This window comes from Aegilops tauschii, chromosome 1 (genome assembly GCF_002575655.3).
Source record: "Aegilops tauschii subsp. strangulata cultivar AL8/78 chromosome 1, Aet v6.0, whole genome shotgun sequence".
Classification (NCBI taxonomy): domain Eukaryota; kingdom Viridiplantae; phylum Streptophyta; class Magnoliopsida; order Poales; family Poaceae; genus Aegilops; species Aegilops tauschii.
Window position 1 is genome coordinate 439,265,282 of NC_053035.3, and position 26,144 is coordinate 439,291,425.

The following is a 26,144-nucleotide window of genomic DNA, read 5'->3' on the forward strand; positions in this document are numbered from 1 at the left end:
CGGGTTGAGCGACCCGGCCAAGTGCGAGCCGGATTGAGGGGCAATGCTGGCCCCGATGTTTTTGAAAAGGAGGGTTCCGTTGCCTGCCCGGGGTTCATCCCCCGACAGTGGCTCAATAGTCTTTGTAGTACAATAAATGCCCAACAGTGTGTTATACTTACAGCATGACTTTTGGTCCTAATTTATTATCGCCAAACGGGTATGCACAGTGCCACTCTACGTTGGAGCGGTGTATTCAACAACAGCAATTCATTTCATTCAATTACGCACTGATCCATAGACAGCAGTGCAACGGGCGGAGATTCCAGCGAGCGTAGCCGCCGAGTGCTCCTAGTTCGCGTCCGTGTATCATCTCGATATATCAATAGAATGAAAATATAACAAATCACCTTTCGTTGCAAATATCCTTGAAAAATGTCACGGCATCTGTGCCGAACAAAAAACCATTGCAAGCAACATTCAGAAACAGCATATAACACATTTGCGACACGAGAAACACAGCCCCTTACGGCACAACCAGAATCATTCAAAGATACCCCTTTTTGTACGCGACAGAGAGCGTGGGCATTTCCATGGGCAGCTCGAGCGCACATCAACTGAAATCATAGCTGTGCCAATCAATCATGCACCCGCCTCGTTCTCGAAAAAACGTTATTCACCCTGGGAAATTCAGCTACGCACGGCACCAAGTTCGGCGTGTCGGCCAATAAGTCGGGCTTGCGCATGATCACGCGGGCGGCCGGCAAGCCTGCCGAACATGCCCGCGCATCCATGTACTAGTACGAGCACATGATTTCCCACAACGAGGGAATCATCTCGTCTGGATCCTGCCTGCACAGGCACAGCTCGCGTCTCCGCGCGGGGGTGCAGACCGCGACGACGACTCGAGCTTCGGAACGAAGAAAAAGTGACCGACACGGGCGACGTGGGGCGCAGCCAGTGGCCGGGAGGGAGCGGTGGCGACCAAGTGAAGTCTACCACGCTACGGCACGGCCACGCGGGCTGGAGCTTTCCTGGGCGGCGGGCGCGCCGCGTCGGCAGAAGTTTTCTTGCTCGAGGTCGCCGCGAACGTGGGGAAGGAGGGGGTCGGCGGCTGGCGAATTCAATTCGTTCCGGGTGCTGGGCGGTTTGGGCCGGCGCGGACGTGGGGCGGCGGGAGCGGTCAGCCGTGAAGGGGCCGAGACAGCTACTGTACACCTGCGGGAACAGTGCATGCTCTTTTCGCGTTCGATTTGAAACAACGTGCGCGATTGTTCAAAACTTGTGAAACGTGGGATCTTCCGAAAATGCCTAGGGGCACGCACATGCGGAAACACCTGCTGCCGCCCGCCGTCGATCTGCGCCGTGATCCGTGCACATGTCTTTCGCAGAAATTCGTCGAAAAATGGATGGAAATTCTTAAATGTATGCATGCGAGACAGCATACATGTTTCTTCTGTACTCCCTCTGTAAACTAATATAAGAGCATTTACATAACTACTTTAGTGATCTAAACGCTCTTATATTAGTTTATGGAGGGAGTACAAAATACGTACCCCACGTGTACTTCTAAGGCCGTGCACTTTCTGTTACACTTCATCGCCCGGTTATGTTCTACTCCCTCCGTTTCAAAATAGATGACTCAACTTTATACTAACTTTGGTATCGTTCATCTTCTTTCTCCTTCATTTGTTTTTCTACTGCCGGTCTATTCCTGTATCCGTGATTTCCTTTCAACTTTCTGTTCGTCTTCATATGCTATTTCTGTTTATTTATTTCCCTTTATTTTATCAGACTCGTCAGTTCACCATCTTCTGTCGTTTGCCAACTTCATTCCATCCTTTCCCGTGAATACTTCATATTGTGTTTTTGGCTATTTTTTATTGCCTTGCGGTGCATGCTATCGTCTGTGATAAATCTACCTTTAGATTCAAGAATGCAATAGTTGTACGACCAAATATGAACTTATGGAGCTGTTCGACGAGTTCATTAAATAAATAATTCTTTAACAAATTTCGTTTTTCCAACTGCAATGACTTTCCTAAGCTTTGATTTCATTTTGAACATCGACTCAAACGCCGCTGCCCTCTCCCTCACCCGCTGCCGCTCGCGCCGGGCTGCTCGTGCCTCCGACACGGGCGTCTGAGTGCGCGTCGGCCCTGGCGTGGGCACGAGGACCCAACTGTGGCCGGGCACCACCTTCGGAGCAGAGGGTGCTGGTGGTTGGCGGCGTACCTGTAGGAGCGGAGTGGCCGGAGCTGTGCGCCGGGCGGGAAGGGCCGGCGACGTCGCCGGCGCTGCATCGTCGGGCGTCGGGAGCTGACGAAGTGGATCCACCACTGCCGGATCCACCTTGGTCGACGACCGAACGCCTCAATGCAACGCGGAGGGCGACCTCCTCCACATCGTCGGGGTCCGCTTCGCGCAGCAGGCTAGACTAGTCGTCGTCGGAGCCGGAGTCCTCACCGGAGGTAGCGCTGTTTCGGTCGCCGGTCATCGGATGCGTTTGGAGGGGATCAGAAGTGGAGTGGACGGAGAGGGGAGTGAAGTGGAGTTCGGATTGATTGCGGTCTAGGGTTTTCCGGACGGCGATATTTGTGGGGTAGGCGTGGGCCAGACTGGGCCAAGCCGGCGTGGCGGCGCGCCCGGACGCGCCCAGACTGCACCATATTCACCCCATATTTGGGCTGGATATGAGGGGTGCTGGTCAGTCCGGGCGTTTGAGGCCTGTTTGAGGCGCTTGGTTGGGTCAATTTTTCGTGACCGGTCAACCCGCCCGGGCGTTTGAGACGTGTTTAGGACGCCCGGTTGTAGATGCTCTAAGCCGTCTTAGTTCCTGAACAATGACCCAGGTCTGTACACAGGTGCATTCCCGCAAAAAAAAAATGCATAACATGAAAATCAAGTTTGGCAAATGGTACCATAGGGAATGCCTGGCCTCTACATAACACTGTGCACACAATCAACGCTTCCAATGCAACAAAAAATAAAATATTGTTTTGCCCCAAAAATTCAAATAAAAAGGTCAACCTAACATTAGGTAGGTACTCTAAAATTACACCCCCATGCGGGAGAAAATCTTATTGATCATATGTTTCAATCAGGTAGTCGTCATCGCAAAAATGTGTATGTCCTCTCCTCCAACCTCTGCAGCATAGATTAAGTATGGAGTCATTGCGAACATGCATGAAAAATAATCTGCACAAGAGATGACACATATTTTTATTATTGAAAAAACACATCATTCCATATAAGCCACATAGTTAAACAAAAGGCTCCTGACCCCATAAGAATGTGTGCACAAAATTATTTGTCAATGCCCTACACATATTTCACGTACTGCGAGGAGGATAAATATTTGAAGCTACTTGAGTTATGGCGCACAATGCATTGGCAAAATTACACTAATAAATACTCCCTCCATCCGGAGATACTTGCCGGAGAAATGAATATATCTAGACGTATTTTAATTCTAGGTACATATATTTTGTTCCATTTTTTTGACAAGTATTTCTGGACGGAGGAAGTAGGTGTTTGATAGTCTTGTCATGTGGCAAAAAGCACACAATCTTACTACCTTGCCACTGTGCATCGGATTATCTCTAGTTAAGATCACTCTTTTTTATCCCGCAAAAAAATAAGATCACTCATTTGTTTCAAAACTAGAGAAAAAATTTCACTCGAAAAAGTAGTTCAAGCTTCTGCTTCTTTTTTTATCGACGGGAACATCATTGCGAGCAATCGTCTAATATAATGACTTACATAAAACATGGCATTCTCCCATTGGCAGAGAGCCAGTGGATTCACCTCTCCTTTATCTGCCGCTCGGGCAGGTGGTGGCACGGAGGGAAGGGGAATCCTGATGTCTCGGCTTTGGGTAGTAGATATGTTAGGTTTTAGTCCTCAGAAAGGCAGCGCTCGGACGACAGTGACACTTCTTCTTCGAGTTGATCTTCCGGACCGCAATCCTTCCCAAGTTTGTCCGTTAGGATAGATTAGACGAAGGTCCGGCGTAGAATCATGTTAGCTCGTTGGGGGCCGCAATGTTAGGTTTCTCGTCACGTGTACGCGACGCGAGATTTGATGTCATATTCTTCAAATCGATTCAAGGGTTCAACAACGTTGACTGCAGCCCTCATGGTACGTGCATAAAGACTTTTCACATGTTACCAACAAGGTCGGTCCAACTCCATTAGACCTCCTTCAATGCAAAGATGCTTAGATGAGGTGCTAAGTGCATTAAATACCTTAGCAACTCAACTCCCCAGTGCATAGGTGCCTAACTTGTTGTTGCTAAGCACACTTTATTTAATGAGTTAGCACCTAAAGTCTTTCATCCATTGGTTAAGTTATTTCATTTAAGTGGTTTGCCTAGGTTCATGCGCTTGGCATTGGTTTTTTCTAGGGTCACCAAAGTACTCTCTCTCCTCCTTAATTGTTGTGCCATGTCATTTTTTCGGTTATGTGGTATGCTTAGCACCTGTCCATCGTGGAGCACTGGGAAGCGAGTGGCCACATTGGCGTGTCGGCGGTTCGATGTATCTTGCATTATATTTGGGTGCTTTGTATTTCAGATAAAATTTTATAATAGATCTGAATACTCTTAATAAACTGTCATATTTAAACGAGGCCAGACGGGGCCGCCTGCTAGGAGTCGGCTCCCTCGTGGCCGCCTTCTGATGTCTTGCTGTCTTCTAGCAGCCGGCCTCCTAGACCAGCCGGCCCAAGAAGCCGGCCGTTCGTCCGGGAGGTGTGAGGGGCGCAGCTAGCCCCGATGTCTTGAAATACCATAAGGGGCTGATGAGGCTATCCGTGGTCATTTACTCCGACACAAGGTCAGACGACCAAATAGGCGGCCGATGGAGGGCTCACCTCGGGGGACCAATGTAAATTTTGAAATGGTGCCTCCCCTTGGCAGCGAGCCCATGGGTTCACCTCCCTCTATTTGCCGCTCGAGCGGGTGGTGGCCAGGAGGGAAGGGGAATCCTGTTGTCTCGGCTCAGGGTAGTATATAGGTTAGAGTTTTAGCCCTCATAGAGGCAGCTCGGACGAACGATGACGCTGCTTCGAGTCGGTCTTCCGAACTCCAATCCTCCTCAAGTTTGTCTGTTAGAACAGATTAGACGGAGGTCCGACATAGATTCATGTCAGCTCGTTGGGGTGGAGACGTTAGGTTTCTCGTCACGCATGCATGATGCGAGATTTGATGTCAGATTCTTCAAATCGATTCAAGGGTCCAACGGCGATGACTGTGGCCCCCGGGGCATGTGCATCAATACTTTTTGGTTGTTGTCCACAAGGTCAATCTAGCTCCATTGTGTGAGTGACGACAGCGGCGCGTCGGCGACTCGTTTTGACAGCGGTAGTGGCCAATGTATTTTTTATTATATATGGGTGCCTTGTATTTCTGATAGCATTTTATAATAGATCTCAATATCCTTAAAAAACTGTCTTATTTAAACAAGGTCAGACGGCCAAAGAGGCGGCCGATGGAGGGCTCACCCCGGGGGACTAATGTAAATTTTGAAATGGCGCCTCCCCAGATAATTGGTAGACGGCCGGACTTCTCATCTTCGACGTCATCATATCTCGTGGCCGATGCTTAAGAAAAGCTTTCTCACCAGGCAGAATCTAATCACGGATCCACGATCTAGCCAGTCGGGCTGGAAAGGACAACGCTCATGTCAACTGCGTGACATGGTGGCCAGCCATGGTCGTCACCTTCTTCGAGAGAGCGACACGGCGGAGACTTCGGGCCGCACGGCCGTACGTACGCCGGCCGTGTCCGGTAGCTTTAAGGTTAGATTTTGGAGCAAGGCGAAATGTGCTCCGGCTTGAGAAGCAAAATACCTTTGCACGTCCCTCCGTCACCTCATTTTGTTGGGTTGTTCTTTTCTTTCTTGTACAAGCGAAACCTTTTAATTAGTATGGTCAGGTTGGTGAACTCGCAGTGCAACTTGCACTTTGAAACCTTTCTTTTTCTTGGCAGACCTACCTCTGTTGTTTTCCCTGCTTGTCATTATTTGGGGACACTTGCCGGTCCGTATATATTATGGGAAAGGAAATGAGTGTGATGTTATGTGTGGGGCTACTACTATAAATTACCAGGACAAGTTGCACCTCAATTGTCCACCGGCGCAGAGAAGCTAGGCCCAGAGTGCATGCTGGCCGGAAGGATCTAGAACGTGGATCCGGGGAAAGAGACCTTGAAAATAATAATGGTTGCAACTTGCGACTTTGAGTGGTTTGCAGAGCACTCGCTCACTACAGCTCGGCTGTTGTTTTCATGGCCCAGATGTGGGCACCCTCGTGGCCTCGTTGTATGTCGTTGTACTATCATAGTATCTTACATTTTCTGTATGATTGATTTGCTTCCTCAAGTAGAAATTGGCATGTCACAAAAATGGAAGGAAGAAAAGGCATGAGAGGATTGTTTAATTTCATAGCATTTGCACCAAAACAAAAGCAACCATTATCATCCACATGGCACCACATACATCTCCATACATAGAATAAGTTCATTAACCTTTCTTTTCAAATAGAACCTTTTATTGTATCTTTGTAAAACTAAGTAAGCGATGCACCAAAAAAAGAGTTCGAGCTCCTGGAGAAATTATTCTAATTGACAACATAAATGTTTTTTTTCCACGTTAGAAAAGACTATTTGTCAAAATCTATTAGAAACTCATGTCGATGGATTTTTATGGCCCACCCCCAATGTTTGGCCTGGGGCTATGTAGGTGTCAGCGGCAGATAATGAGGCCCTTCTCCTGCCCTCCGGGGAAGCCGGAATGGTTGATTAACTCATACTTGTCAATTCTCGCCACATTTATTATGGGATTTTATCTTCTGCATGAAAGTATTCATGAGGAGATTGCCAAATATCAGTATAGGTTCTTTTGGCTTGGTGAGAAGGGCAAACAAAACTATTATATGGTCAAATGGTCCGAGTTGTGCAAGCCAAAAGACATGGGTATGGGCACCATCTTGACTAAACCCATGAATCCGGCTCTTCTCTCAAAGTGGACATGGCGTATTGTCACCAACGGGGTGGTCCTTTGGGCACCCCGAAGGTCTCGCTTGGGCGGCCCTGCTAGAGTTCCTACACGAGGCTTCTTTGTCCGACGAGTCTGATCACATGTCTTGGCATTTGGAGCCCTTCGGGGCATTTTCGACCAAGTCGTTGTATCATGCCATTGCAGCCTCTCCTGGATCGGAGGAATTGACTCAAATATGGAGCGCCAAGATCCCCTTTAAAATCCATATTTTTCTTTGGCAACTCATTCGTGGTCTGATCCCTTCGAGAATGCAGGTCTCAAAGCGCAATGACCCCGACAATGGGTGCCGCCCCTTGTGATTTGTGGAGGAAGACTCCACTTGTGTGACTACCCAATTTCTTTGGAGTTGTCTTCGGGAGGTTGTTGGATGCGGGTGGTGCCCCTCCAACTTTCCAGACTTTTTTTCCATATTATGCAAAGTAGTTTTGGCCGCAAAATCCAGTTGGTTGGTTTTGGTGGTTTTGGCTTGGTAGCTTTGGACAATTTGCAATCAACTTGTTATTGTACACTCCTCTTTACATCATTCAACTGGCGCTATATGTAAACTTTTCGGTTTCTTGAAGCATTGGAGGGTGCTCAATAAGCAACAGGAGCGTGACACAGAGTTGTACCATCCCCCAATCCATATTAATTGTCGCTGATTTAGTACAAGGGAATACTTTTTTCTGTTGTGTGGAACATGGACTTGTATGGATGTTTATCTATAAAATGCGACGTAAAACCTTTTTTGGTTCACAACTTATTCGAAAATACGATTTGAGGAGGACAAACCTTGATTAAAAATTGTAATGACTAGAATTGTGGCAACACATGACTAAATTCACATATGTTCGATACTCTTTTTTTTTGCGAGAAAACTTCCATCTATTCATCTTCAATCATGACAACACAATGAACACCAGGAATAATAAAATTACATCCACATCTGTAGACCACTTAGCGATGACTACAAGCACTGAAGTGAGCCGAAGGCGCGTCACCGTCATCGCCCCTCTCTCATCGGAGCCGGGCAAAAATAGTTGTAGTAGACAGTCGGGAAGTCGTGCGCTAAGGCCCCATAGAACCAGCGGAACAGAACAACAACCGCCGCCGATGAAGCATAGCATCTATCGGAAGGATCCAACTTAAAGACACATGAACGTAGACGAACTACGACAAGATCCGAGCAAATCCACCAAGGACAGATCCGCTGGCGAAATACCTCCAGACGCCCATCGACGATGCTAGACGCAACACTGGGATGGGGGCTTGGTGGGGACTGGGGAGAACCTTATTCCATCTTCACAGAGCTGCCGCAGTCTTGTCTTCCTGAGTAGGATACAAACCCTAAGAAAACTCAAAGAAACATATAAAAACAGAGTCCCTCCCGCTGGCAAGGGTCGGGTTCTCCGTGCTGCCATGACTCTAAGGCCACGGGAGACGAGACGGACCGGCGGCCACACCTGCGAAAGACAGAGAAACTCTTGGCTTTTCTTTGGGGAGGAGGCAGCTGCGTGAGACACACGTATGTTTGATACTCAATAATGTACAACTTTAAGTTAATCGTATTTGTATAGATTTTGAACAATTAACACAATTTTATTTTTGTTTGATCCTGTTCCATGGAATTGGCGTATGGCGGGGGGATGCATTTTCTGGGGAGCCTTCTGCTTTTATTTTTTCCCAAGACAAAAATATTTCTCAAACTCGACGCGCCAAGATTGTTAATTCTGGTTCCCATGAAATTTTGCCACCGCTAGAATTATTGAAATTGGACGCCGATAACTGCCACACATGTGGGCGTTAAGGGATCTACCCACACATTCTGTGTGGTGCCTAAGAGGACCAGCCCACACGCTTGTGTGTGGGCAATATAACTAGCGCTCACACGCCTGTTTTTTCCCTTCCAATCCCTCTTACATGCGTGCGTGTGGGCGAAATAGATAACGCCCACACGCCCGGTACGCCAGGCCTCGTACCTCGTGGTCCCGCACGCCCCACGTGACACTTTACCGCGCGCCCGCAGTTGCCATGGGCCGGACCCTCGTCCATGTTCGTTTAAGTGCAGTTGCCATGTCGCTGAACTACGGTTGCCATGTCGGACAACTACAGTTGCCATGTTTGCTCAACTGCAGTTGCCATCTCAGGTCAAAGTTCCAGATTGCCATTTTTTGGACAACTACAGCTGTTGCCATGTGTGGTCTGGTCTACTGCAGTTGCCATGATTTCAAAACTTTAGGAGTTGCCACCTACTAACACTAGGCAGTTGCCCATGTAGCACTACAAAAAAAGGCATGGCAAAAAAACATGTTCGGATAAAAGAGAGAGTTGCCAGGTGCTCACAAGCACGCTAGGGCAGTTGCCATGTAAAAAGAAAGAGTTGCCATCTGCTTACGTGCACGCTAGGGCAGTTTGCCATGTACCATACAAAACATATGGCAACTGACATGTTCGGGTAAAAAAAAGAGAGAGTTGCCATCTGCTTGCAATCACACTAGGGCAGTTGCCACGTACACTGCAAAACGCATGGCAACTGGCAACTTGGGTGTGGGAGAGGAGGCGGGCGTGTGGGCGAGATGGCAAACGCCCACACACCAGCCCTTGTACGTGACTGAAAACTGGTGTGTGGGCGAACTGCTAAACGCCCACACACCGGCCCCTTCGCGTGGTAAAACGGATGTGTGGGCGACCTCTCTCACACACCACACACGCGAGTTGTCCTACGTGGCATACAAAATCAGCTAATTCGTGCCAAGATTTGTGCAGAAGTTACTCGACGATGATGGAGACATGTGGGTGAGTTGGCTAACGCCCACACGTGTGGACGTTACACTTTTCGTTGAAATTTTGGCTTCTTCGATTCCTAGCTCGGTAAAAGGACTGATCTTTTTCATTCGAGAGGTACATATTCGAGCGGCACTACCACATTTTGTCTAAAATAAGGTTGTATTTGAACATGACTTTAATTTATATGTCATCGAATTGTTCTTCTTTTCACCAAAGCCGCGGAAGCCTCGAAAATTCCAGAAATTTCATCACACCCCGAGTCTGAAAGGGAAGGAATTGAGAGGAAACACACTGGCATGGAGCTGTTGCCTCTCTAGAAAAAGAAGTTGTCATTGAGCTGTAAACACACGGCAGAAACCATTTAAAAACCAGAAGAGAAAGGGAACAAAAAGGTATGAAAGCCCTCCGGAGCCTGCCAGACAGACCCACCCCCAACCGCAACCAGCCAGCATCAAATAGAGCGAAACAACAGGAAAGCTAAGCCAAAGCCAAGCTGTTCCCGTCCCGTTCCGTTCCACCCCCGCGCAACCCGCCTCCCTCCCCGCGCCTCCGCCCGTCCCGCCCCCCATGGCGGCCACCCCGCCGTCGTCGCGGGACCCGTCGCCGCAGCCCCGCCGGCCGGCCGCCGCCGCGGGCCGGCCCGCCGCCACCGGCACCAGCGGCAACGGTAAGCGCGGCGGGCTCCTGCTCGGCCGCTACGAGCTGGGCCGCGTCCTCGGCCACGGCACCTTCGCCAAGGTCTACCACGCGCGCCACGCCGACACGGGCGAGACGGTGGCCATCAAGGTGCTGGACAAGGAGAAGGCGCTGCGTGCCGGGCTCGTCCCGCACATCAAGCGCGAGATCACCATCCTCCGCCGCGTCCGCCACCCCAACATCGTGCGCCTCTTCGAGGTCATGGCCACCAAGTCCAAGATCTACTTCGTGATGGAGTTCGTCCGCGGCGGCGAGCTCTTCGCGCGCGTCGCCAAGGGCCGCCTCAAGGAGGACACGGCGCGCCGCTACTTCCAGCAGCTCATCTCCGCCGTCGGCTTCTGCCACGCGCGCGGCGTCTTCCACCGCGACCTCAAGCCCGAGAACCTCCTCGTCGACGAGCGCGGGGACCTCAAGGTCTCCGACTTCGGCCTCTCCGCCGTCGCCGACCAGTTCCACCCCGACGGCCTCCTCCACACCTTCTGCGGCACCCCCTCCTACGTCGCGCCGGAGATGCTCGCGCGCCGCGGATACGACGGCGCCAAGGCCGACATATGGTCCTGCGGCGTCATCCTCTTCGTCCTCATGGCCGGCTACCTCCCTTTCCATGACCAGAACCTCATGGCCATGTACCGCAAGATTTACAGAGGGGAATTCCGGTGTCCGAGATGGTTCTCCAGAGATCTCACCAGCCTATTGAATCGGCTTCTCGACACCAACCCGGAGACAAGGATCACCATGGCCGAAGTCATGCAGAGCAGGTGGTTTCAGAAGGGATTTCGGCCCGTCAGGTTCTATGTTGAAGACGATCAGCTGCACAGCTTAGGGGACAGTGAGAGTGAGGAGCTGGGGCTAGTCGAACCTACCGAGCCGCCGCCTCCTCCTCCTCTTCCGCCGCCGCTGCCACCACCACCGCAGCAAGAGGATGATGACTCAGGGTGGGAGTCGGATTCCTCCGTCGCATCCTGCCCTGCCACGCTGTCGTCCGAGGAGCGGCAGCGGCCTGCCGGGCGTCTCACACGGCCAGCAAGCCTCAACGCTTTTGATATCATATCCTTCTCCAAGGGATTTGATCTATCAGGGCTGTTCGAGGAGCGAGGGAGCGAAGTGAGATTCATCTCAGCACAGCCCATGGAAACCATCGTTACAAAATTGGAGGAGATTGCCAAGATGAAGAGCTTCTCCATTCGGCGCAAGGACTGGCGTGTAAGCATAGAAGGCACCAGGGAAGGGGAGAAGGGGCCATTGACAATTGGGGCTGAGATATTTGAGCTTACACCAAGCCTCTTGGTGTTGGAGGTGAAGAAGAAGGCAGGGGATAAGGCAGAGTATGATGACTTCTGCAACAAAGAGTTGAAACCTGGGATGGAGCCTCTCGTGCACCACCAGCCGGGCTCGGCTCGAAATGTACCTTCTGATACTGAGTAGTTCTAAAGGTAGCTCTCTTGCTTGAAAGGAATATAAAGAAGTTTTGGGTTAAAAGGATGTGTCTTTTATATGTTTAAGCATGGGACCTGAGCAGAAAAATGCCATTCATATTCCTTAGTCCCTTTGTGTTAGTATTATTCATTTCTGCAATCCAGAATTTTTTATGCCAGCGTCTACAGTGTTTGTTGTAGTTGTTTGTACATACATACAGTCTAAAGGGAGTTGCGGATTTCGCTTTCGCCACATTATCAATGTTTATCCTATTTAAGTGTTCACGCTAAATTATGTTTATTCATAATGTACAAATTTCATGTGTAGTTAAGTCATCTCTTAAAAATAAATGTACCATTGGAACTTTCGTGAGTGTTGACTTACGAGTATTATAGCTATGTGTAACTTGGGTTATCTCAGCTTTCATCAAATAACCATCACATCATAAGCAGAATGGCCATTGGCTCGCCAATGTCCAGCTTCAGCGATATACTGCCATTGTGTTTGATCAAAACAAAATAAGATCTGTGGAAGTGATGCTCTACTGATGATGGTTTCAGTTGAACAAAGCTCTGAAATTTGAATCTACTCTATAGATCAGCTTGGCTTTCTTATCTTTGAAATTAGTACAAAATTGTGTTATTCCCTCTAATTCTTCTGAATCAAGTTGGTCTTGACAGAAACCGAGCAGAAGCAAAGGGTTGCAAACAATTCAATTCCTGTTCCTGCAATGTCACAGACATATGTTACATATTAGTGTTATTCAGAAAGAGGTGCGGTAAGTTGCTTGTATATTCTAATAATTGTATATTAGTTCCAATCTTTTGGTCCAGAAAAAGGAAAGACAAACTGAAGCTTAGTGCCCATCCTTTTTCGCTGCAAACATTGCGAATGAAGAGGACCAATGGTTCTGTGCTCCTGTATAGTCGTGTATGTGAGAATGGGTAAGGCACTTACCATGTACTCCATGATTCAGAAGTTAGGATGGGTAGGGAAACGATAGGACAGGAGGGGCAGGGAGGAATGCTTCTAGTTGGAGGATGGTCAATGCATGCCACTGGGGCTTAAGATTGGGCACTGCTATATGAATTAAAGTTAGAGCAGGCATCACACTGAATAAGGTGAAGTTTAGGGGTCAGGATATAAGCATTTACTAAATATTTTATGTTGCATATGCCTATTCCTAACCTATTCCATGTACATCAGAGGTTGATATGTTATTTCAAAGGAGGTACAATTAAGTACAGTAGCTTCCAAGCAACTGGACACTTGATAAGTTTTCTTATGTAATCATATGAAATTTGACAACTTAACTTAATTGTTATAATAATATAACTAATATAATAACAGTATGGCGTGACAAATTAGAAACGGGTAATAGCTCAATCAGGCCAAGAATTGTGACAAAAGATATATTTTTAGCTGAATTCATACAGTTGTCACACTGAATAAGGTAAAGTTGGCTAGGTTAGGGGTCAGGAACTCAGGATATAAACATTTACATATTTACTGAATTATTTGTGTTACATATGTCTATTCCAATCTACTCCATGTACATCAAACGTTGATATGCTATTTCAGAGGAGGTGCAATAAGCACCTTCCAACACTGGGGCAATAGGAGCTCAATCATGCCAGTAACTGTGATGGTGAATGGTAGCTAAATGCAGTGAGAAAAAAGGATGGCATGCTTAATTTATGATCTTCGATTATGGATGTTTTTTGATCATGTGAATACCTACTATACCGCCGATTCTTGTTTATTACTCCCTCCGTCCCATAATGTAAGACGTTTTTTGATACTAGTGTGGTGTTAAAAAATGTCCTACATTATGGGACAGAGTAGTAATTCAGCCCATCAAATAATTTACAAGTAGATTGATTGGGAAATCGCAATGTGGCGTGAAGGAAGGGAAATGCTTCAGAAATACCAATGTTGTGCATAACAGAATGAGCATAAGGTTGTCATGCTGGCTATGTTTTCATGTTTATTAAGTAACAGAAATGTTGATTTTTTTCTCTCTACTCCGTAAGGCCAGCTGCACACCAACGAGGCATGCCATCTGTTGTTGCTCTTTGCTGAACAAGGATCTTGGCTGCAGTTGCCAGTTAGAAAGGCTAAGCGCTGGCAATCACATAAAGACATTGGCGTGAGTGAACTCAATAGCCTGTGGCAGTGCATCCTTGGAAGTCACTGCTTCGCTGAATCGTTTGACAGTTGTGTTTGGTGACTATTATCCTATTATTAATCTTGGATTGTGTTTATACTTGGTTTACATGAGGCTCATGAGAAGTGCTATACACACGACGATTTCTCGCCCGATACATGCACGGCGACACCGAGCGTGTCCTTTGATCGAACGTGAGAAGCAAATCTGACGATACATGACACCGTCGGGTTGGTATCGGGTGTGGAACGTCGTGTGTGAAGCAATCTCGTATCCATATTCAGTTATTATTTCGATGGTGATCGAGGGGTGCGAACTGATTTGAAATGTCTGGGAGACTCTTAATCTTTGTTATCTAAAAATGTGAAAAGCTGTGATGACAGGAGATAAGATGTTGATTTGGTCTTCATATATCATACATAAAACGGGTCTGACATCTTGTTATTGGTTGCAGGTTGGCCAGTTTCAGTCACACGGAGAAGTTTCTCTATCTAGTTGCGCTACCACCTGGCGTTGTCTCTAGAATTTGGTTGCCTAGAATGGTACCCGCCAACGCTATTGGTAGGAAGGATTTTGACTTGGGACACCAGACTAAATAGTCAGCTTGAACTTGGTTGCATAGAAATGTCGTTCTGAAGCAAGACGGGGTTCGATTCAAACCGGAGAAAAATACAACATACATGGTGGTCCAATAAGAGCATCTCCAACGCCGACTCTTGAATCACCCGCAAATGTTCGGACCACCGGGCACACTTTGTCATCCAACGCGATACCTCATTTGTCCGTGGACGTGTCCGGTTGTTCGAAATCACACAAACTGAACGCAAAATGTGGGGGACATGTCCAACACCCTGGTCCCAACCAAAAACATCTCCCGCGTGAACAAACCTCCGCTCTCCGCGCATGCGACTGCTTGGATTGAAGCTGTGTCCGACCGAGAGTGCCGCTCATGCTGCATCCCGATCGATCTCTGCGCACATTCAATGCCAGAGAGATGTGACTGGACGGGACGGCTATCTATCGCATTTGAACCGGGTGCCCATTCGTCAGCCTGCTGACATTAAACATGCGCGGCGACTGAGAAACCAACTCCGACACCTGCATTACAAATCTGGTCGCATGGACTGGCTGGCGCTCGCAATTTTATAAGTAGCTACACCCGACATGATCAGCACAACTCCACGCCTGCTTCCTTTCCTCCTCCATGCACCACCTCCGCCATGACTGCGAGCTCCACAACGATGTGGGAGAGCCCTCGACGGAGAAGAAGCTTGAGTTGGCCGGCTGGCTGGCCCGCCGTGCCCCGTGCGCGCCGAATAGAGGTCGGCTTGCCGGTGAGCTCACCTAAGCTAAGTGACGATGACCCCATGATGGAGGAGGCGCCCGACGACGAGCCGACGCCCCACGCGCGCGCCTGTCCATGCCGGCTTCACCATGGAGCAGGCGCTTGTGCACTCCAATGCCATCATGGCAGAGGAGCAGCCGGTATCGGCATTCGCCAGGCATAGGAGGAGCGGCGTTACAATAATCTCCTCCTGGCACATCATCCAGCTGGCGGAGGACGAAATCTATGGCGAGTACGCGAGCGAGGAGACCGTGGCAGCCATGGCCATGAAGAACATGAATTTTGTCGCTGAGCAGCGGGCACTCGACGAAGCCGCGTGTGCTCACGCCGGCTGTATAGCGGTCGTGGCGAAGACGATTTTGGACGGTAACGCCGGCTGTTGCGCGTCATTCGTGCCGCCCGTGCAGTTTGCGCCGGGCTGCTACGACCATGAAGCTGGTCCGTCCATGTCCATTGTCGATCTCACCTTCACCAGCGACCTCCGGGCCACAGACTCTGATGAGGAAGAATAGGACATGGGAGACAGAGGTGTTCGTGTCCCATGTTTTACACTTCCTCGCCGGCGACCCGCAGCTTCACTTCCCGGGGTCAGGATCGTCAAGGATGCTTTTTTTTCTTATTAAAAGAAGAGGTTTCCCTTCGATTTCATTAACGAAACCAACGACATAAGTATTAGTCCCTCCGTCCGGAAATATTTGTCATCAAAATGAATAAAAGGGATGTATCTAGACGTATATTATTTCTAGATACATCCTTTTTTATCCATTTTGATGATAAATATTTTCGGACGAAGGGAGTAGTTCACAGCGGAGTTAAAGTGCCCAAATCTCCCCCGGCCATACACAAGTTCAAAAGCCAGCAAAACGGAGAACTACAAGCAGAAGCTGACAGCAAGGAAAAACAAGCCATAACAGAGGGACAAATTCAGAAGCTACTACAAACTACATCTAGTCTCCAGCAGCTCCCAGCCTTCTCATCCCAGGCATCCACCCTTGCGACGTCTTGTAGACTTCACTTGCCACCCGCTTTATTATTTTTGCTCCCAGCATCAACATTTTTTCCTCTGGGTTTTTTCTCTAGCATCGCCGAGGATGCTAGACATGGAGAACAACAAGGAGTTGGAGGATAGACGTCAACGAAGATTTAGACTAGGTTAACTTTTTTTAGATGCTTTTGTTTACTGAATTTTGTCAAAAGTGTAATGAATGTGGCACGTTTTAAATGAAAACCATCTGGTTGCATGAAAATCGTCCTGTTTGTTTAAATTCTCTTTGACATGTATGCGGACGTTTGAGGTATAATGTTGAATGGCTGGCTCATGCATCACTTTCCATGGATGTCCGGTTTAGGGGTCTGGAGATGTCCTAACTAAGACTGTACGACATAGCATATATTCCCTCCCTTTCTAAATATGAAGTCTTTTTAAAGATTTTAACATGGCTACATACGGATGTATATAGACGTAGTTTAGAGTGTAAATTCACTCATTTTGCTCCGTATGTAGTCCATATTAGAGTCTTTAAAAAAGCTTATATTTAGGAACGTAGGGAGTACATGTGAAAAATAATCATGTTTATTAACTTATTAAAGCACTTAGGTACTGCTGAGCATCAGTGAGCATCTGTGCTGTTTACTTTTGCACAATCAAAATGTTGAGCAGGCATCGTTCTGCAGCTGTCAATCATCTTATCTCGCTGTGTTGCTCACTGCTGCCCGAGCGATGTTGTTCACCGATTGTTCCCCTTGCATGGTAGCTGAAAGCTGGGTTGCATCGGCCGGTGCTCGTCAGCCCGCTGTTCATGGACCTCCCGTTTGCCGGGGCATCTTTCAGTCCGTGCAGCCCGATGGATGCGCGAGGCCCGCCGCCGTCCGGACAGTTGGCCCGGCAGCGGTGCCGTCAGGAACAGGCAAACGGCGCTGTCACCCGCCTAACCCAACCACGGGCGGCGACCTATGACGATCGCGCGTGCCGCGAAGCTAGCAGAGCCTGGAGATCTCTGGACGGATGACACTGGCGCACGACTTTCGCCAGGCCCAGGCCGGCTGGCCGCCCCCGATGGCCAAGTCCACTGCTGGTCTCGAGTCTCGATGGGTCCACGAGGCGAGGACGTCGCCGTCGGCGCAATCGTACGTACCACTGCCTGGACCGCACCGCACCGATCGATGCACGGCCACGGCACCGCGCGCACGTCCGATTCCAACCGGTCGTGCGTGCAGTCGGGAGCAGTGCGCGATCGGTGCGCGGGCGCGTGGACCGGGGCACCGAGGGGCCGCGTGCAGTGCACGGTGGCGACGCCCTCCTGCCGCTGTCGCCCCGGGTCCGGGTGGCCGAGGCGCGGCCACGAAGAAGGAAGGGGGGCGCGCGCGAGCGGACGTCGCCGTCGGCACGGTGGTTGGCTCTCCTCGCCGATGGAGCGGCGAACGCGTCCGCCGGCGACACGGCGTCACGGCCACTCTACTCCACAGGCCCCGCTTTGTCCCTGCCGGTGCGGGGGGGGGGGGGGGGGGGGCGACGCGCACGGGTCGCACCCCACCTTTCTACCCCGCGGCCGACGGCGACGTCGGCCCCGGACGGAGACGGACCCAGCCCCCCGTGACCTTCACCACCCCACTTACCATTTCGCACCACCCACACAGTCACGCAGAAAACTTCACATACGGACAGCATTAATGTATGGGCCCCGTGCGTCCGCCGGCCCCACCCGTCATGGCACAGGCAGCGTGCGGTAAGGGGGGAAAAGATCCGCGATCCCGCTTACTTATCCGCGAGCACCCCCGGCTTTCCGCTTTTATTCGCCTTTTTTCCTCGGCTCGTCTCACTGCGCTGCGCTGGTCGTCGTCGTCTCCCTCCCTCCGATCCCCTTTATCCGCCCCACCCCATCTCTCGCCTCGGAAGCTTCCACGAGCTCTCGGGGAGAGAGATCACAGCCCCGTGTGACCGTCTCCAGCATGGCTCTGTGGCGGCGCAGCTCGTCCTGGCTCACGTCCTGCTCGCGCGCGCCGGCCGGCATCGGCGGCGGGAACGAGGCCAAGGTCTCGCCCGAGGTCGCCCCGGAGGACGCCGCCGCGGAGCACGAGGGCCGCCGCGCGGAGGCCGGGGACGAGGAGAGGTGGTCCCGCCTGCTGCCGGAGCTGCTCACGGACATCGTGCGCCGCGTCGACGCCGGCGCCGAGCGCTGGCCCCCGCGCCGCGACGTCGTCGCCTGCGCCTGCGTCTGCCGCCGCTGGCGCGACGCCGCCGTCGCCGTCGTGCGCCCGCCGCTCGAGTGCGGCAGGATCACCTTCCCTTCCTCGCTCAAGCAGGTGCGCCCGGATCCCGGCCTTTCTCTATCGCCGCCGCTCCGATCTGGTTGACTCGTCGGCCGATTTGCGCGTTGCCTGTTGCGTGGTCTGAGGATTTGGCGGGCGTTTGGTCCTTGTGTTGAGTCCACCCGCTTCAGATTTGCAGCTGCTGATTGTGGAAACGGTCCTGTGGTTTCATTTCATCCATTTCAGGCGGCCTCCTCGCCAGTACTAGCATCTGTAGATATGCCAGATGCAATTGCGGGAATGAATTGCAGCAGGTTCAGAGCGAGCGTTTTATCAAAAAATGTTTAGATTTTGTCTTCAATACGAGTCCAGATGCGTTGAGCGATTCACGTCTGGTGGGTCAACAATCTTTGTTGCTCCTTTCTGGGACTAGTGATATCTTCAGATGCAAGGGTTTACTAGAAGCGAGGAACATGTTGACCTTATCCTCTCTATTTTCATTTGGTTGCAGCATGAGTTCATACGTTACTTTTTGGTGACCAATGCTAATGCAATCTATACAGTGAGATTGTAGGACCAAGTTAGTGAAACCATATTAGGGTATTTGGTTTGTTCATATATGGAAGTTGCTTATTGCGACAATTGGATTTGATTCAGGCCTTTTTCTAGGGGGTAATAATGATATGTAAAAGCTTTACTTCTATTTAGGGGCTCTGTATAATGATTTAATTGATCTCTATATTTTCCGCACAGCCTGGACCGAGGGATGCGCCGATGCACTGCTTCATCAGGAGGAACAAAAGCACCTCCACCTTTTATCTTTATCTCAGCTTAACACAGGGTAAGTCACCATCAATATGTTTGGCTCCTTTGTGTTTATAACTCAATGGTATTATGAAATTGACGCCGCTTCATGGGCTTCAATTGGGTTTCCACATCATATATTTTTAATAGGTAGTGCCAAACTGCCTAGTAATAAGCAACTTAAAGGACAAGTATCCGTCTTTTTCAAGTTTCATACATGATGATGCAATCTTATAATCTTATAAAAACTTGTTTAGAATATGGAAAATAATGTAGGTACCTCGAAATAAGAAATGCGCACACGAGTAACAACGTTGCCTGCTCTCCTGCTGCGTATGACTTTTGTCTTGACGATCTTTTTACCAGAGTACAGTCTTGTTTAGAAAATTGGGTGCTACTTTTTTCACTCAGTCACAACATATACATTCACGACGAGGACCCTTATACCTACTTTGGTGTCCCACTTCCATTATTTAAAGAAGACTTCCTGAAGTCTAAATAGAATCCTAGCAAGGGAACATGACGATTCGTTAGTTGGGTGGTTGGCAAGTTATTTTTAATTGAATACATTCCTTGTAGCGATGACATCTTACCTACTTGATATGATCTCGAATTCTTGATGGTCAGCATGCAATTTCAAAGTCTAAATGTTTGACAAAACCGCCTAATATGTCATACCTTTTCTTGTTTGTGTGTGGTGGTTGGGGGGGGGGGGGGTCTTGACTTGTTCGAAGTTAGATGGGGTCATCTGCGTATCCGTGGTACATCTCCAATTATATTAGAATCCAGTTTATGATTTACTAAAGCAGATTAGGGACTGAGAAGAAGCCACGCTTAGTCCGTGTCATTCTTTCGTTTGGGTAGTATTCTCACATGATGGCATGGACAACTGGGTATAGACATTACAGCTTAGGAGATTAATCAAAATAGGGACAATGATTAACCACCCCACCGGTTCATTTGACCTTTTCCATGGTAGCTCTCATAAATATTAGGCACAGAAGATGATTAGTGACCTGTGGTTACAGTTTATGGCACTGTTAAATTACATGGTGCATATTTGATTGATGCCTCTGGGATTTGAGGCTTAGGTATTCCTATGTTTGATGAAGTTCAAAACGTGGATGAACCCAGTAAACAACCTACTTTTCCTCATCTGTATTTTGATTTGCACGATTGTCAACCTCATGACACACTTTATACATTGCAGTAATGAAAACTGCAATGTAATCTAAAGTAGTTTCCTCCATGCAGACTTATCTTTCCAGTATGCTTAGATATATATCACATATCAGAATGCAGCTTCATATGTTCTTAAGTTAATTGTACTTACTGTTTTGACAGCCCTAACGGATAAAGGGAAGTTTCTACTGGCTGCTCGAAGATTCAGACACGGGGCACACACCGAATATATCATCTCTTATGACTCTGATGATCTATATCCAGGAAGTAATTCAGGTGTTGGAAAGCTGAGGTGAGGTCTAAATATTCTATAACTTAAGTTTTGCTAGCTGATTGGTGGATTATTGATGACTACTGGATTACAAAGTAGGTCTTTTTCGATTAAGTTTCAAGTGAGGTCACAGAACTATGATGTGATCATCAAGCATTGGAATCAGGCATCATGTTCATTCATTTTAACCTCGTTTCCATTGCTGACGTGTTCGTCCAAACAATCTTATTACTGTCTCAATAGTATGCAAAGTGAATTAATGAATATCACATCTGTCAGTTTCTGGTAGTTAATTCATGAGTATGTACTATTCTGTGCATAAGTGCATATGCATAGTCATGTCCTTTGGTTACATCATGTAATGAAGAAAGTGCGAGGAATCTGCTTTATGTTTTTCTGCCTATCATGTTGGATTCAGCTGATAGTTGCCAAAATATGCCAATTTACTCCTGATGATGGCTCATGCCAATGGATTTTGGCTACCTTTGCTATGTTAGCTTCTTCACAGCGATACTACGTGTTAGAGCATTTGAATCAAAAGAAGGACCACATGTTCTTTTTGACAATCTGCCAAAATAAAGTTCTGTCTTGGCCAAGTTGAATAATAGGTGTATGGATAAGCGCAGTAATGCCCATCCTGAACTGCCTTTAGCACCTCTTCCACCTAGTTATTCCTTTTGCCCTGCTGCCATGCTGCTAGGGCCATGCCTTTTTTTTTGCACCAGCTACCCTTACCAACTGCTTGCCACAGTTGCATACACCATTCACATCTTCATGCATTCTCCATCTAGTAGGAAGTACTGCTTCCACAGATTTTTTTTTACCCAGCATATTTTTTATCAGTAATGCTTTTCAAGGATATTTAGATGTTGGCTACTTGAGTTTAGATTGTCATCAACAAAAGTATGTTAGATTTTGAAGCCAACCAAAGCTACTCCTGGCCTGACTATTATTGGCGGACCTCAGTCATGTTTCAAGTGCATTTGATAAGTGACCGCCAATAAGTACCAAGTATTTTGGCGCTGGCTAAACCCAATAGTTTGCAACTTTATTCAAGTCTATTTCCTGGATATTTGTTTGTTGGCCTGAACATTGTTTTATCTCCACACTTCTAGATCGGACTTCCTGGGGACAAAGTTCGTCATGTACGACAACCAGAAACCATACGACGGCGCCAAGTCCTTGAAGAGCCGATCAAGTCGCCGTTTTGCAACCAAACAAATCAGCCCACACGTTTCAGGCGACAATCTTGAAGTTGGACAGGTGTCATACAGGTTCAACTTCCTCAAATCAAGAGGGCCAAGAAGAATGCACTGCAGTATCCAGTGCCCCGTAGGCCAGGGCACCGCATCCGATCCATCCAAGGAGAAGCCACCGAGCACCTCCAGCTCCTTGTCTCTAAAAAACAAAGCGCCTCGATGGCACGACCACCTGCAGTGCTGGTGCTTGAATTTCCACGGCAGGGTGACCGTCGCCTCCGTGAAGAACTTCCAGCTCGTCGCCCCGGCCGGCACCAGCGATCCATGGGGCGTCGGGGACGAGGAGACGGTGATCCTCCAGTTCGGTAAGATCGAGGACGACGCGTTCACGATGGACTTCCGGCATCCCCTGTCGGCCTACCAGGCGTTCGCCATCTGCCTCACCAGCTTTGGCACGAAGCTGGCCTGTGAATAAGTGCCATCTCTGTTGATGTTACCGTGTGAATCATGTGGCGGATGGCATGAACTCTTGCTCTGTTAATCCGGGAGAAAGGGGTGGCGCTGTGATACTGTACTCGCAATCTCTGCTCTTCTCTTTCTCGTCTGATGATGGATGTGGATTTGACTCTATGGCTGTGATTGTTGTTTGTAAATGGCACTCCATTTCTTTCGGTGATTTACCCATGGAGCATGGTGTGTACCCTTGCTCCAATGCCGTTTTACCGTTCACGTAGATAGACAGAAGCTTGACATGGTCTGGGGCTGCTAATCTGCATTGACAAATTAACCCTTGTACATGTCGTTATGGTTACCTTCCTCCAATGCCGTTTTTACCGGCAATGTATCCCTTTTGTGGTCTACATGTCATTGTAATGTTAAGTAGTAACATTTGTATCATTGTCTGATTGTTAGTAGGTGCAAACGATGGCATGAGTGAAAAACACCAGCAACTCACCACCATGGAACCAAAATGGATGCAGTAGTACATACCAGTACGAGCGTTATGATTTTGTATTTAGTACAGACTAGAGGCATACGCCGTTTGGTCAAAAATCAAAATGCTTGGGCTTGATTGTTTGGTTTACAGGCCATTTGGGCTCTCGTTCTTTTGGTGTCATAAACCCAAAACATAGCAAGCAATTGCAGGGACCTTATGAAACATCCACTGAAGTTGAGCTGAATAAGCAACTTGAATGTCCACATACATAACAGAAACATGACATACATAGAGTACACTGAAATTAAGAGACACATACGATAAGTCTTGCCACAACTCATAACCATACCAGGTGCATGGGTCACCTCTCCGAGCCTAATCAGCTGTGCAGGAAGCAATACATGCGCAGAATGCTTTATATCATGCCACTTAATAAACCACAAAGAGCAGACTTTATTGACTTCACTTTACTACTCAACTGTGATGCTTGGTTGCTCCTAGCAAAAGCTCAAGAACAAATTAGACAATATAGAACATGTTCATCTAATTTTAGATTGAACTATGAAAGTTTATATCTCACTATCTCAGCAGGGTGGAGAATAAGGTTCATATATATTTTTTGAAACAAGGCAAGAGACTTGCCATTTTCATTGATTAAGAAGGAGAGAATTGCCCGGTTAATTGATGGAAAACCGGGCTAAAACCGATACAACACAACCCACATGACATGGGCACCACCGGCCAACCTTGCCATCGACATGGAACAGAATCCATGACGGCACATACCAACAGATGGCCACAAGCGCAAGCAACCGACAGCTCCGACTTCGACGACGAGCAACAGAAGGGAAATATGCAGGACTTGCGCCGACCGTGCCCTCCGCGAGCGACTGCCGAGTGTCTGTCATCGTCACCACCTGGACTCGCTCCAACGCAGCTGCGACTTCAAAGCAACCAAGCAACCACGGAAGAGCACCTCGGACACGCCGGGAAGAACCGACTACCGAAGACCACGCCGCGACCCAAACTCCTCTCGACGCCATCATCGTTGCCAAACAGAAACCAGCGCCCCGCCTCAACAAACCACGCGGCGAAGATGCCGCCATTGACGGCGAAGATGCCATCATCCACCAGTCTCTCAGTCGTAGCCGTCTCCGAGACGATGCCCCCAAGGAGGAGAAAGATGCTAAGACGCCTCCATCGCCCGATCCAGCGGATCCGAGGTTTCCCTCCGGAGCCAAAGCCATGGGTAGAAGGAGGAGCACCTCCACGACGACGCTTCCAAGAAAGATCGCGGCACCCGCAGGCGCCGCCGTTGTCGGTTCCGGTGAAGACCGGAGCAAGGATTTCTCCCGGAGATGTGTCGACCACCTGCCACCACCGACCGCCGCCCACTAACCACCACCTCTGCCGAGACCGACCTCACTCTGGCCACGGGATCCCATGATCCACCGCGGCCAAACACGCACCACCCCCTGGCCGAAGCCGTCACCACCGAACCCGGGGCCGCTGCCCCGGCAACACCGTCAGCCACCCTCTTGGACTAGCGCCATCCACGAGTCCCCACAGTCGGAAACTCAGTCAGGAGACGAGCTGCAGCGACGACGCCCTCAACAGGGTCACGACGCCCGTGGACGCCGCCATCGTCACCCCGATCGCAGTCAGGCGTTTTCACCAGCAGCCGCACCCCACGACCGAAGACTAGCTGGACCAGCTGGCATACCACGGCCACTGCTTCGCCCGCGAGAACACCGCAACCGTCGTCACCCACCACCGTCCCGGGGCAGCCGCCCCGAGATCCAGCCTCCACCACCGCCGAGCGGCGCCCGACTGAGCACCAAGACCAGCTGAGCCGAGCACGCCCAGCCACGGCCAGCCGCCACCCTCCCGCAGCATCACCGCCCGGAGCAGCGGAGCAGCGCCACCCCCGCTCTCGAGAACGGTGACCGAGGGGTCCCGTCGCCGCCAGGGCTTTGCCCGGCGACGCCTCTGGCGGCAGCGAGAGGAGAGGGAGGCGCAGGGGGGCCTTCTCGAGCCCGCAGGGGCGCCCCGGCGCGGCCGCACGAGAGCGGGACAGGAAGAGGGGGAGGGCCCGACTCGAACTCCTCCGCGGGAGAGGGCCGGCGAAGACGGCGCCGGGCTTCGGGATGGATGGAGAGAGGACGCCGGGAGGGTCCCGGATCTGTGCTTGGCTGGGCCGGAGGTGGCCGGAGGAGGGAGATCAGCTGGCGGCGGTGGTGGTCCCTGCGCGAGCGTGAGAGGAGCTCGAGACCACAGACCACTTTAGTATACTTCATATATTTTTAAATCATCTATAGTATTTTGAACTATTTATAAGAAAACATGGAGCCAAGCAAAAGCGAAACATTTGCCAAAGGACTAACTACTTTTTATGACTTCAAACTATTGAAGGCCATAGAAGACAATAATCCAATGTAACTCTTTCCCCAAACTTTTTATGACTTCAAACTAATCAAGCATTACACATATATATGGAAGAAATACCTTTTAAACAATGTGTACACTATGATTCAAAATTCAAGCTCTTAGCTATTGCTTCCATATTTAACTTTCAACTCTTCCTAAGTATGATCCAGTCCATAGTTTTAAATAGCCCGCTATAGCCCGCTATAGCCTTTTCAGCAGGGCGCGGCTAAATTGTCGTCTTCACAAATAGCCCGCTATAGCCGATTTTGAGGCCCGCCGCTATTTTCCATAGCCCGCTATTTAAAACATTCCAATCACTGATAAATTGTTAGTCCAATAAAAACAAATCATCTGCATTATGTGAAAGTAAAAACATTGAGTTTTAAGAACGGGAATACCTCTCACCTAGAGAATGGACCATCCCTTCTTTTCAATACTTAGTAGTGCTGAGATACATTTAACCTTTCTCTCTTCCAAAGTGAGATTCAGCCGATGATTCAGTCAAAGTAAACCACTTGCATCATGCAAAAGTAAAAATTATAGAATTTACAGATGGGAATACCTCTTATCTAGAGCCTTGATCATCTCTTGTGTTACATACTCAGTACTGTTGATGTGTCATCAGAACTATTGGACACTCACTTGCTG

At 49.2% G+C, this 26,144-nt stretch overlaps 2 protein-coding genes across 2 annotated transcripts; both read left to right on the plus strand.

Annotated features, from left to right (window-relative positions):
• The first annotated feature begins 10,158 nt into the window (after positions 1 to 10,158).
• Positions 10,159 to 12,187, plus strand: LOC109767168 (CBL-interacting protein kinase 19). The gene has a single exon (XM_020325938.4). It carries the CDS (start codon positions 10,371 to 10,373, stop codon positions 11,922 to 11,924), a length of 1,554 nt encoding a protein of 517 aa, XP_020181527.1. The 5' UTR covers positions 10,159 to 10,370; the 3' UTR covers positions 11,925 to 12,187.
• A 6,020-nt stretch (positions 12,188 to 18,207) lies between these two features.
• On the plus strand, positions 18,208 to 23,029 carry LOC109767169 (tubby-like F-box protein 9). The gene is made up of 4 exons (XM_020325939.4): positions 18,208 to 18,730; positions 19,430 to 19,517; positions 20,825 to 20,954; positions 22,049 to 23,029. The coding sequence occupies exons 1-4, from the start codon at positions 18,377 to 18,379 to the stop codon at positions 22,605 to 22,607; spliced, it is 1,131 nt and encodes a 376-aa protein (XP_020181528.1). The 5' UTR covers positions 18,208 to 18,376; the 3' UTR covers positions 22,608 to 23,029.
• Positions 23,030 to 26,144: the final 3,115 nt, after the last annotated feature.

Coding starts and splice junctions, on each gene's coding strand:
- LOC109767168 (XM_020325938.4), top strand. CDS start 10,371: ATGGCGGCCACCCCGCCGTCGTCGCGGGACCCGTCGCCGCAGCCCCGC.
- LOC109767169 (XM_020325939.4), top strand. CDS start 18,377: ATGGCTCTGTGGCGGCGCAGCTCGTCCTGGCTCACGTCCTGCTCGCGC. Junction 18,731..19,429: donor TCCCTTCCTCGCTCAAGCAG/GTGCGCCCGGAT, acceptor TTTTCCGCACAG/CCTGGACCGAGGGATGCGCC. Junction 19,518..20,824: donor TTATCTCAGCTTAACACAGG/GTAAGTCACCAT, acceptor CTGTTTTGACAG/CCCTAACGGATAAAGGGAAG.